This window comes from Amblyomma mixtum, chromosome 2, assembly GCF_055824585.1.
Source record: "Amblyomma mixtum isolate Tamu chromosome 2, ASM5582458v1, whole genome shotgun sequence".
Lineage (NCBI taxonomy): Eukaryota > Metazoa > Arthropoda > Arachnida > Ixodida > Ixodidae > Amblyomma > Amblyomma mixtum.
Window position 1 is genome coordinate 109,518,169 of NC_143013.1, and position 12,901 is coordinate 109,531,069.

The 12,901-nt window shown below is 47.7% G+C and overlaps 1 protein-coding gene across 2 annotated transcripts in view; it reads right to left on the minus strand.

Moving 5' to 3' along the window:
- Positions 1-12,901, minus strand: part of LOC149360536 (uncharacterized) — an 80,765-nt gene that overhangs the window by 31,143 nt on the left and 36,721 nt on the right. Inside the window, exon 4 of one of the 2 annotated variants that reach the window (XM_089569306.1) lies at positions 6,345-6,416. The exons of the other annotated variant lie outside the window; for it this stretch is intronic. Within the exon in view, the coding sequence (XP_089425432.1) occupies positions 6,345-6,416 (72 nt within the window). The remainder of the gene's footprint in view (positions 1-6,344; positions 6,417-12,901) is intronic. 2 annotated transcript variants of the gene reach the window in all.

A 12,901-nucleotide genomic window follows, 5' to 3' on the forward strand; every position in this document is an offset into this window, starting at 1 on the left:
CACCAGACAATCTTTCTAAATTTATGCCGGTACCCCCCAAATGCATCTTGTGCTCCCACCCCAAGGCCATCCTTACCCACTTCCCCTTATAATGCCCGGTGTCCCCTCCCCCCGCCGGGCCGGTGCCTCTCCAAACCTGGGAGGAATGGGAGACCCCACTGCGGTCAGCGTACCTGGGCAGGCAGAAGATCGGTGTCAGCCGGGCCGCATACGTCATGAACCAACGCCACATGAACGTTTAGACCGTGAGTGGGGTCGTGCGGAGACCCAGGAGGCCTGTGGGCCTCGAATTCTCTTGCTAAATAAAGCTTTCCCACCCACCCATCAACCATTAAAAACTTTGCGGCATTACCGCCCTTTTAAGAAGCGTCGTCCCGATGACTTACAGCCAAAAGAAAGCTGAACAAAAGTAAATGCTGAGAATACAAATAAAGCGCCCATTAGCCCATATAATAAAGCTTCAGGCGAAAGACATGTACGACTTCCAGGCGCATGCGGCGCCACTGCGATGCAGTCGCTCCGTCATGGACCACTTCGTAGTCAAGTTCGTTAAGTCGACGAGTCGAAATAGGATCGACTCGGAGGAAATACGGATCGAAATAGTGGCGCTGAAGTTTAGCACTTAGACTGCAGCGGCGAATGGGCGTCCAGACCCACACCCTGTCATTTGGCTTGTATTCCGCGTCGCGTCTTCATATGTTGTAGCAATGGGCATCGGGGCGCTCTTACTCTGTGATCCATATCCGGGCGAGCCGTTGGGCTTCTACGAGCTGAAGGAAGGGAGCTACATCGAGGAACTACTCGTAAAAGACGTGTGGTAGCATAGCTTCAAGCGTAGTCGGGTCCTCGCTCCCGTGGACGAGCCTAAATGACGACGTCTGGGTGCTGTCCTGCACTGCGGAGTTGTGGCAAACACGACATAGGGGAGGACGACTTACCAGGTCTTGTGTTCTGCGTCCACGTACTTGGCAAGCGTGTCTGCAATGGTCTACAAGCGCTTTGCGGGGCCGTTTGTGCTTCGTCTGCGGAAGGAATGCAATAGTCTTCCGCTGGCTTGTCCGGCTGTAGCGCAAGCTGGCTTGCGTCAGCTCTGCTGAGATTACTGTTCCTCTCTCCGTGGTGGGCACTCTGGAACACCCTGCCGCAGAATAATGTGTTTTACGAAAATTTCGCCTGTTCATTTCAGGTCTTTTGCTTCGGCGCAGCCGGTCAGGTAATCGGTGGGCACATTATCCATCTGTATCCAGATGTTGACTTCAGCCGCCGCGGTGGCTCAGTGGCTATGGTGCTCGGCTGCTGGCCCAAAAGACGCGGGTTCGATCCCGGCCGCGGCGGCTAGAATTTCTTTGGAGGAGAAATTCTAGAGGCCCGTGTGCTGTGCGATGTCAGTGCACGTTAAAGAACCCCAGGTGGTCGAAATTTTCGGAGCCCTTCACTACGGCGTCTCTCATAGCCTTAGTCGCTTTGGGACGTTAAACCCCACAAAACCAAACCAAACCAGATGTTGACTTCAGGAAAGAGCAAAGCAGGTCCATGCCGATCACCTGGAAGATCCCTGACTGTGGCTCAGTAGGGTTCAGGAGTCCTGCTGGTCGTGTCTGTGGCGTCTTTCGTCGCTGGCAACCTCGGCAATTTTTCACATAATGTGCGACGTCGGCAGATCGGCGTGGAGAATATTTGTCTCGAATTCGGCAAGAAATACCACGAAACCTGAGGTGCCCACCTGTCGGCTCGTCGTGTCAAGCCTATAGAATTTCTTCCTTAAGTCTCGCAGGTGCAACAAGAAGGTGAGCAGATTTGTTCGGCCTCAAGTTCTCCTTGAGGACATTGTTCCGTACGCGGACGGAATAAAATCCGCGCTGAAGCAAGGCTAGGGGTGAAGAAGCTTTTGCCTTACAAGTACTCAGTGAATCATCGGAGGCTCCAATTCAAGAGTTACTCCTCCGCAAGAGGGCTGGCGCTGATAGGTCCTAGGAAGACGTCGTCATCGTCGTCCTACAAAAGTACATCTACAGCGAACCCGTGACAGGCAGCCCGCGTTATAGTGCTTGCGTAAAGGCATGTAATTGACAATTACGTCAAACGTTTGGGCTCCAGCTAATGAAAAGACTTGAGGGATCTTTCAGTTCAAAAATCCAGCAGACCACATGATGGTCAGTGGCTACCATGACAGAGGACTTTCGCGCACTAAATCGCGGATTCATTCTAAAACAGCGCAAAAGAGACACGGACAAGAGGAAGAGGCGGAGACGTACACACGGGCGCTGACTCACAACTAGGATTTTATTGCCGAGACACCACCTTATATAATGTGGGCGCGCAATAATCAAAGCATACTTGCCATCAAAAGTTTCACATATTGGCAGAAAGATACATCAATTATTTGTCAGATAAATGCACTGACGACCTTTGACGACAAGTATGCTTTGATTATTTCTCTCCCTCTTTCGCACGACTGGTTTGGTTTGGTTTATGGGGTTTAACGTCCCAAAGCGACTAAGGCTATGAGAGACGCCGTAGTGAAGGGCTCCGGGAATTTCGACCACCTGGGGATCTTTAACGTGCACTGACATCGCACAGTACACGGGCCTCTAGAATTTCTCCTCCAAAGAAATTCAACCGCCGCGGCCGGCATCGAACCCGCGTCTTTCGGTTCAGCAGCCGAGCACTATAACCACTGAGCCACCGCGGCGGCTTTCGCACTACTTTCAGTTTTATTGCGCGCCCACATTATATAAGGTGGTGTCTCGGCAATAAAATCCTAGTTGTGAGTCAGCGCCCGTGTGTACGTCTCTTCCTCTTATCCGTGTCTTTTTTGCGTTGTTTTAGAATGAACAACCACCAACTCGTCCCAGCTGCTACCTTAGTAAATTGCGGGATTCTGACGTAGGCCAAATGATCTTGAGGCATCCCTTTTCCGTCATTCAACAATAAATCCAGGCCCTTAGAGCGAGCGACTCGCGTGAGAGATAACTGACACTATTCCGTTCTTTTTTTGGACGAGTACGGCACCGGGGGCGCACCTGCTTACGTAAGTGTGGATTTTGGTTTGTTCTTCTTCATCGAAGGGCCCGAGGACCAGTTCTTGAAAACGGCTTTGAAATTAATTAAAAGCGTGTCTCTGTTGCCTCTTTAGGCGTTCGTTGCAGCTCGACGCGAAAGCTATGACATTCTCTCTGTACACGAGGCAGGTTTAACACTTCAGGCCTGCAAAAACCGAGTCCTTGGCTCGCTGAAAAGTTTAAGTTGCTGAGAAAAGTCTCAATAACAGCATCTCGAACTCAAAGATGTGGGCGGGGTTACTGTTGTGGTTACGGGCTTTCTGACAACACTTCTCTTCTGGTGTTGGCTAACGGGCCAGTTGGAGGCATTCTTCAGCGTGCTGTACAGCTTTAAAATACGAGGTGCACTGTGATATGGTGATATGATATTATATAATTAGTTCGGAGGGGGTGAGCGCCGGTGGTTCGGTGGACTGTTTGCCATTCATATGGGAGCGCCTCAACAACTTCAGATAAGAAGGCTTTGCACCTGTCGCTGATAAGTACACGAGGGGCCCCATAGCGCAAATTTATTGTTGGAGATTTAAGGGCGCAAAATCGTTTGCGGCGGTGAGTGGAAAGGCTGTGCTTTCCATGTAGCGAATGAGGTGGCCGAAGGTCACAACTATCCAGTGATTCGTCGCGGATGTGTACATTTGTACTCTACTGATGTAGTTGTTATTGGAGTGATAGTTTCACTCTGGTAGGTAAAGCCGGGTATCGCTGTGTTTGCAGCATGACCTTCGGGAGAGCTGTGGGGGCTTTGGTCTGACGTCCTGGCAGCTGCTCGGAAAGTTCCAAAGTTGCTCTTTCCGAGCAACCTAGATCGCATAGTCCCTCACCGGTGGCAGCACCTGCCACCGCATCGCTTAACCGCTTGCACCACTGCGCCAGGGGCGGTACGAGGACTCCCAGGGATCTATGAGTGTAAAATCCAGAATTACCACTTCCGCATATACGGGCATTAGCCCATTAATGCTATCGCGTATTGCCCTTAAGACGGAGCTTAAGAATCTCGCTAATTTCTTTTAATTTATTCAGTCTTTCAGTCTCACCTGGAGCATAGGTGAGAGAACAAAATGGGCAAAATTATGCGATCGAACAGCGGACCCATAGATGGCGCATCAAAAATTCAAACGCATGTTAACACAAAAGAACATAGTAAGTTAGAAATAACAAAAGCACTGTTGCAAGCACTGCATGTGTAGATGTCAGGTGTAGCAACAGAATGAAAACAACAACAAAAAATGGCTGAGGCTTAGCTTAGGTTAAGCCTAGTCAGATGCGAAGCATATTGTCGCCGAGTTGCATATCGAGCACGCCGCTTGGCTAGACGTTCTTCACGCTCTTCATCAGTCTCTGTAGCACGCCGCAACTTTTGCTTCTCATTCCAACGAGCAGCCCTGTCTCCAGGAGGCATTTCTATCCCGTGTACGCCTAGCAGTGGCAGGCGCACCCGCTTGTCAAGCTCTGGATAAAACTGTCGCTAAATCCGAAATTGCCACAAGGGTAGTGGGTGTGTCAGTGCCATTATATCTATTATGAATAAACCGCAATGAGCCCTGCAACGGACGCTCAGTGGTTATGGCACTCGGCTCCTGCTGACCCAAAAGACGCGGGTTCGATTCTGGGCGCGGCGGCTAAATTTCGACGGAGGCGAAATTCTAGAGGTCCGTGTACTGTGCGATGTCACTGCACGTTAAAAGCCTCAGGTGGTCGATATTTCCGGAGCCCTCCACTACGTTGTCCCTAACAGCCTGAGTCGCATTGGGGCGTAAACCCTTCGTAAACCAATAAACCGCAATAATACACTGGGCTGCGTTACCGCACTCTAAAATAGTCTAAAGTGGCATACGCAAGAAGCTCAGGTCAGAGGTTAATGTGATGCCTCAGTAGTACATATGGTGGTCAACTTTGTTCAGTATTTTTTCGTTAAAGAATGGAGAGTGAGAAGGTCACTTTTTATTATCGGCATGCAAACTGATTAATACTCTTTCTCTTCTTTAGCTATTTTTTGCACCGTTCGGTTAGTTTGTTCAGTGAACTGCTAAGGCAAATATGATCTGCGTAGCTGTTAATTTTTCTTCGATAATGCAATCACAGGCAATCAAAGTTTCATGATAGATCCAATATTGCTGTCAATTTCGTTTATGAAAATCAGAAATAATAGTGGCACCAGCACGGAATCAGGGAGATGCCTGATGTGACATGCATTACACTTCCCCAGATTCTATATGTTGAAAGAGTATGAACAATGTCCGATTTGAGATCTGTAACCCAGTCTAAAATTTCCCCATCCCCGTTGAAACGTACTAATTTTGCTTTGCATTCTTAGTGAAAATTTTCAGTATTCGGGCGACAAATTTTCGAATATTGAACAGGACCTTATTACTCGCCTGCTCCTTTTTTCTTTTAAGTAGCCGTGCTCGACCATGGAGAGGAAATACCGTAAAATGAAATTAAATATGGCACACAATGTAATATTTCTTGTTAAATACGCTAAAATGTGGCCTAGTTGGTGTTAATTTTCAGTGTTAAATCATGATCCTTCATACCACAAGATGAGTGAGCACATGAAAGTAGCGATGAAGGCGCTTGTTGTGTTTGTCGTTTGTCCCCATTTTCCACTGTGAATACTAGAAAATTTGTCCTGCTTTGCTTTGACGTCCTGACTGCAAATAATGGGGAGCAGCTGGCAGCCAAAGGTAATCACAAATGCTTGCAACCCACGTGCCAAATAGCTTCACGTTGGAAGGTAATGTGTCATTGACGTAATATTATACAGTTGAAAATTAATTCAAAGCATAGATTTTTTTGCCAGCCTGAAAACGTTGTTCAGATGCTGGCTTACCATTATATGCTGTTTAATGTAGCACACAAAATCGCACGCACAGACTGAAGACTGGGAATGTACAATATAGTCCTACGTATATGTAGCGCGCATTGGTACAGTCTTTATCAAAAGTAACCAGGCTGCATGTTTTTTCTTCTCAGTCGTATATTAAAACTATTATGCCAGCCCTAAAGCTCTAAATCTCTGTATAGTAAGAAGAACCCTTGTTCTCACCTTCAAAGAACTTTTTGATCTTTAGGGAAGCCGCGAGGGCTCTGTTATACGAATGAGAAGCAAACCATACAGCCTCGTTACTTTTGACAAAGGCTGTACATCCGACTGTGTCAACATACGCTTTGATGTGCTCTAAAATAGAAAACAACTAGCGCACAAGTCGGTGCACCTGAAATTTGATACGCCTACTGTTTGGTATATTAAGGACTACATTTGTTCACATAAAAATAACATACCAAGCACTTCACGTCATCCTTTGTCGTACTCTCGCCTTCTTTATTGCAGGGACAATCTGGAAAGGTGCCATTCTGGAATGGCCAACAAGAAAAAGAAACTTTTCAATTGAATGGAACTCTTCGGCAGTTCTAATCACATAAACAATACTTTATGCGCTTCGCAGGACAGTGGTCTAGGTTGCCCTCACTCTGCCCTGACTCGAAAGCGGCAAAACATACCCCCGCCCCTGGTGTACAGTCTGTAAACGCCGGAATACTGAAGCCGACGTCCGCCACCTGCTGTGGGCATGCCCGGCGCTGACACTGACGGGGAACCAGCAACTGTCGGTAGCGGGTCTCTCGTCGAACAATATTTTGTCATATACCGCTTGGACCGCTTGTCATATACCGCTTGTCATATACCGCTTGGATCGCTCACTCCGCGACTTAATTAGATTAGATCAGCTTACCTTTTGTCATTCATTTAACCATCCTTGTCTTTTAACCATCATTAGCTAACCCCGTTTTGTCCTTAAGCAATAAACACCACTTGCAAAATAAAATGACTCAAAGAAACTGAGATTAAAGAAATAATGGGGTCTTAAAGCATTATGTCATGCACATTAAATGAAATCGATGAACTGTTAACCCCTTTTTTCCCTAAGCAATAAATACCACTTGAAAAATAAAGTGACTCAAAGAAACTTAGATTACAGAAATAATAGGGTCAAAGTATTATTTCATGCATGATTACTGAAATTGATGAACTGTTTTAATAAGGATCTTGCTTACTATCACAGCTTGTCGTTAATATACCTTGTGTTTAACATGAGATGTTCTGCTTTTACAGAAATAAGTTTCTTGAGTTAGGACAGCTCTTTTTTGGGCACAGCACTGTCAGTGGTGTAGCGTATCAGAATACAGCTAAGACGTCGTAACATGTATGGTGTTGGACTGATATTGAATAGTTAACCTTCTAACTATTACTCTTTGGTTCATTACTTACTGAGAGGCTTATGCTATACCGTAAGTAATATCCGTATCAGTTTTTAGAATTTCGAAAACGCAGTTACTCTCGGCGCTGTGGCCCAACACTTTTTGCCCACACCACGTCAAAATACATATCCTTTCAAGAAGCTTGCGGGTAAACCAACCCCTCCAGTGCACATAACGGGACGAAAGAGCCAGAATTTGTTGGGCCACAGCGCTTAGGGCAATCGCGTTTTCGGAAGGGTAGAAATTGAGATGGATATTACTTACGGTGGGCAACACGCCTCTCAATAAATAATGCGACTAACAGTTATGAGTAAGAAGTTAGCAGCTCAGTATTAGTTCACCATCATACTAGTTAGCACGTCTTAGCCGCATTCTGACGCGTTACACTCCTGACAATGCTATGCCAAAAAACTCAGAAAGCCTATTACTTAAAACTGCGGAACAACTGAGGTGAAACACCCGGTATTTTCTGATGAACAAGACAAATGCATTTAGCGTCGCGGACACCAGTACGCGTAGTAGAAAACTTGTAGTTACGCATGTGAAGACAGACTGAAAAAGTTAGCATGCTCTAATCGGAAGTAATATTTTAGCAGGGACTAGCCTGTTCATGATCTTTAAAATAACCGTTGCGCCGAATTGACGACGAAAGACCAAAGGACGCAATCAGTATCCCTGTCTCATAGTTATTGTCCTTTCTCTGGCTTCATCCATTAAGCCCACATGTTGTTGTCCTGGAGAAGATAATGTCGCGTACCCACTGTGTGGGGGATATGCCAAGACACAGGTGGCGTCGGACAGGTACCCAAAACATTAAAAAATAGTAATAATGACAAAAAATAATGCAGATTTGGTGAACAAAGTTAAAACGTCAAGCACTGTGAGATATTAAGGACGCCAACAGCATACGGGAATATTTCTTTTTCTCTTTGTTATTCTTTCATTTGGCAATCCGACAACCAGGCAACCAGGCAATCCGCATTATCACCCGCAGCTCTTTTATTACAAACACTTGTTAATTTTTTATCACATGAACACAGCATTTTATCAGTCCGCCTGTTTATTCAGTGCCACCCAGGAATCATGTTATTTAGCTATTAAATAACACCAAACATTTTCAGTTTATCAAACCCGTCCTGATGATCAGTCAGAACTCTACCAGACTTGAAGCTAGTAACAATTTTCTACTGCCCAAAGTCCATAGCAATTATGGAAAAATGACGTCGTCTTTTGCAGCCATTCGAACTTAGAATGCATTGCCATGCTAACTAAAAACCTCAATTTCCTTCCTTGTATTCAAAAACAAGATATCTTTGTTGAATGGATGATATTTATTCTTTTTATAAGCGTCTTACATGTGTTTTTTGGGTGTCAGACTTTTTTTGTGTGTCCAAGCACACATTTTATTATCTGTATTTTATAACCGTTCATTAACTATGCTGTTATTGTTTCTTTTGTATTGATCATCTATCATGGATCCCACTAGAGTCTCCTGAATATGGGAACCTCGTCTGTGGGCCTTTAACATCTGTGTACTGTTGGAACTAATAAACCTTTACTTTACAACAAAAAATGTAATGCGAAATTAGCAGTACAATCGCTTTTTGACTGAAAATTAATTGATAAAACAGCTGGTAAAAGAAAAAACAACCACATGCCGCTGGTGGTATGAATCCACGCCCTCCGCATGTCTCGTATGGTGGTGTACCAACTGAGCTGTGGCGGCGACTGGCCAATCTTCTGCTTTCGCGTGTATGTACGTCACAACCTAACCATGAGAGTGCTAATAGGAGTTAACCCCTTTCTTCGCGGCAGACACAGAATGTCCTGTGTGACGTGGAACATGATCAAACGATGAGGACCGCAGCTGTGCCACAACTCATACTACTCATGGCATCAACACTGGCGGAACCGAGGCTGTCGTTAAGCTATTGAGAAGGCAAAGGTAGGGAAACAAGGGTCTCGACATGACGTATATATCCAGGAAGGCAATATTCAGCGAAACCCAAGAAAAAAAAGAGGGGAATATTCTTTTTTCGTTTTTTTTAATTTAAGGCATTGAGTAATAGGCAATTAGTCGTGCAATCACTAATAGTTGAACATGATCTAAAAGAAGGAAGAAAAAATTGGCGGGGTCTTAGCTTTGGTTAAGCCTGGTAGGTTGTGAAAGCAAAAGCGCAGCGCCTCCAACTGATGGAACGCCGTGCGCCGCGTCTACAGGTCGTGCGTGGCTACCGGCCGCTGTTGCGCGACGACTGAAAGCGTCTTGGAACGCAGTGCGCCGCACCTACAGGACACGCGTGACTACCGGCCGCTGTTGCGCGACGACTGAAAGCGTCTTGGAACGCAGTGCGCCGCGTCTACAGGTCACGCGTGACTACCGGCCGCTGTTGCGCGACGACTGAAAACGTCTTGGAACGCAGTGCGCCGCGTCTACAGGTCACGCGTGGCTACCGGCCGCTGTTGCGCGACGACTGAAAACGTCTTGGAACGCAGTGCGCCGCGTCTACAGGTCACGCGTGGCTACCGGCCGCTGTTGCGCGACGACTGAAAGCGTCTTGGAACGCAGTGCGCCGCGTCTACAGGTCACGCGTGGCTACCGGCCGCTGTTGCGCGACGACTGAAAGCGTCTTGGAACGCAGTGCGCCGCGTCTACAGGTCACGCGTGGCTACCGGCCGCTGTTGCGCGACGACTGAAAGCGTCTTGGAACGCAGTGCGCCGCGTCTACAGGTCACGCGTGGCTACCGGCCGCTGTTGCGCGACGACTGAAAGCGTCTTGGAACGCAGTGCGCCGCGCCTACAGGTCACGCGCGACTACCGGCCGCTGTTGCGCGACGACTGAAAGCGTCTTGGAACGCAGTGCGCCGCGTCTACAGGTCACGCGTGACTACCGGCCGCTGTTGCGCGACGACTGAAAGCGTCTTGGAACGCAGTGCGCCGCGCCTACAGGTCACGCGCGACTACCGGCCGCTGTTGCGCGACGACTGAAAGCGTCTTGGAACGCAGTGCGCCGCGTCTACAGGTCACGCGTGACTACCGGCCGCTGTTGCGCGACGACTGAAAGCGTCTTGGAACGCAGTGCGCCGCGTCTACAGGTCACGCGTGGCTACCGGCCGCTGTTGCGCGACGACTGAAAGCGTCTTGGAACGCAGTGCGCCGCGTCTACAGGTCACGCGTGGCTACCGGCCGCTGTTGCGCGACGACTGAAAGCGTCTTGGAACGCAGTGCGCCGCGTCTACAGGTCACGCGTGACTACCGGCCGCTGTTGCGCGACGACTGAAAGCGTCTTGGAACGCAGTGCGCCGCGTCTACAGGTCACGCGTGACTACCGGCCGCTGTTGCGCGACGACTGAAAGCGTCTTGGAACGCAGTGCGCCGCGTCTACAGGTCACGCGTGGCTACCGGCCGCTGTTGCGCGACGACTGAAAGCGTCTTGGAACGCAGTGCGCCGCGTCTACAGGTCACGCGTGGCTACTGGCCGCCGCTGCGCGACGACTGAAAGCGTCTTGGAACGCAGTACGCCGCGTCTACAGGTCACGCGTGGCTACCGCCGCCGCTGCGCGACGACTCAAAACGTCTTCGGTAATTTTTTTATATTTTGTTTTTGATGTTCTTGCGACTGAGAGAAAGAAAACATAATCTACAGCTGGTATGACGTCACAGCGGCAGTAGCGCCACAGGTGCGCGGCGCGGCGTAACTGCAGCCGGGCTATCTAAAGGAGCGAGTTGGTCGCCCATATTCACTCAGCTAAAGGTCAAACGTAAGTGCGGCCGGGTCACGCGGAGGCTTGAAAGTGCGAGTAGTATTCCTTTCGAAATAAAAACAACCACATGCCACCAGTGGGATCGCAACTTCACTTTTCATGGAGGTTGGCTGGATATGCCTGGTCCAGAATCTATCATTAGAAAAAAAGAAAATACTACACAAGCTTCAAAACCAATCCGACTGAAGTTAGTTCATGAAAGAAGCAATTCTTTTCCCTCCAAAAAAAATACCCTCTGACATCGCAGTCTGCATTCTGGTGACATTGCCTATTTGTAATACTACTGCTCGCAAACGGACCATTTGTGGATGCCTGATTTAAGTAGAAAAAAAGCACTTGGCAAACAAATGCATCATGGCTGCCCCTATGTCCGGAAGGCTTAATTTTTTTTGTTAATGCTAAAGTATTTCTAGGCCATGTCGGCGGGGTTGTGTCACCAAAACGTGCCCGCAAAACAAGGCCGCAGCAGTTGTGACGTTCTCAGAAGAGGTAGCATCAAACGAGTGGTTGTAATCGAAAGAGGATGATGTGAGGATGCTGCGCAAAAAAACAATTATGTCGATAGGGTGGCTAGTTAATTAATTAGAGCCAAAAATGCCAAAAAAGTCGAATTCGAGCGGATGTTGATATAGTGAGGGGACGAGAAAATAGCCACGAACGGCAAAATAGTGGAAGAATAGGCAAAGGAATCACAAAGTTTGAAATGAATTGACATGTATTTGATTAGTGGCAATTATGGAACAAAAAGTTTCATTGACATGGAATAATTAATTATCAGCAAAAACCATTGGACGGTTCAATAAGCTGGACAGGGATATAGTAAGTGAATGGGAAAGCAACCAAGCCGCCAGATTTTAAAAACCAGAATGATTGAGATAAAAGAAGGTGTAATCAGAGTAAATAAATCGATCTTTCATTCAAGCATAAGCTGGGCACGGGATCACTGCACAAGGCATCGTCTTGATTCAGCGCTCTTTCGACATGCACGCTATACTCGCATCGCTACTATCAGCTGCGCAGTCCAACCAGCCAGTGTCCTTGGCGTCGTTTTCGGTACCAAGCCCACCCCCCGCTGATCATGGCTTCACGCTCCCTTCCTACCGTGACCTTCCACCGGTACAACTCGACGATTTTCGACCAGCACCATCGGCAACGGCATCACTACCCGTCAGTTACTGAAGCGGCCCCCCCGTCAACCGAAGCTTCACTGGGCACGGGAACACTGCTCAAGGCATGGTCTTGATTCAGCGCTCTTTCGACATGCAGGTGTGTAAAACAATTTGCACTATATGCGAAGAAATCTGATGACAGATGCCTATTAGTGTTCCCGTGCCCCGGAACTTTGTGCGAAATATTATGTGAGTGCTTCTCGATGTTGTTTCTCCTGTTATGCTGTGGCGATGTCGAACCTAATCCCGCCTCTCCTAAACGCCAACCCGCTCTGACTGAACGTGACAGTTTACCTGACGACCCTGCCGAGCAAATGACAGTTCTGCTTTAGCTACTCAAAGATCTGCACACCCGTTCCGCGCAAAGTGCGAAGTCTCAAAGTGAGTTGGCCGCTGATATAAAATCCATAAAATCCGGTCAAAAAAGTATACAATCGGACGTCACCGATATTCGCAAGCGACTAGACGACCTAGGAACCAAATCACATCGACCATCTATCAGAAGAAATAGCCATGACTCAGACATCAGTAGAAGAACTTAAAGCTGAAAACTGCCGGTTACAATCACGTCTCAATGAGCTAAAAGATCGGTGTCGACGGGATAACCTAATATTTTACAGCATTTCCGATTCAGAAGAATCATGGCTC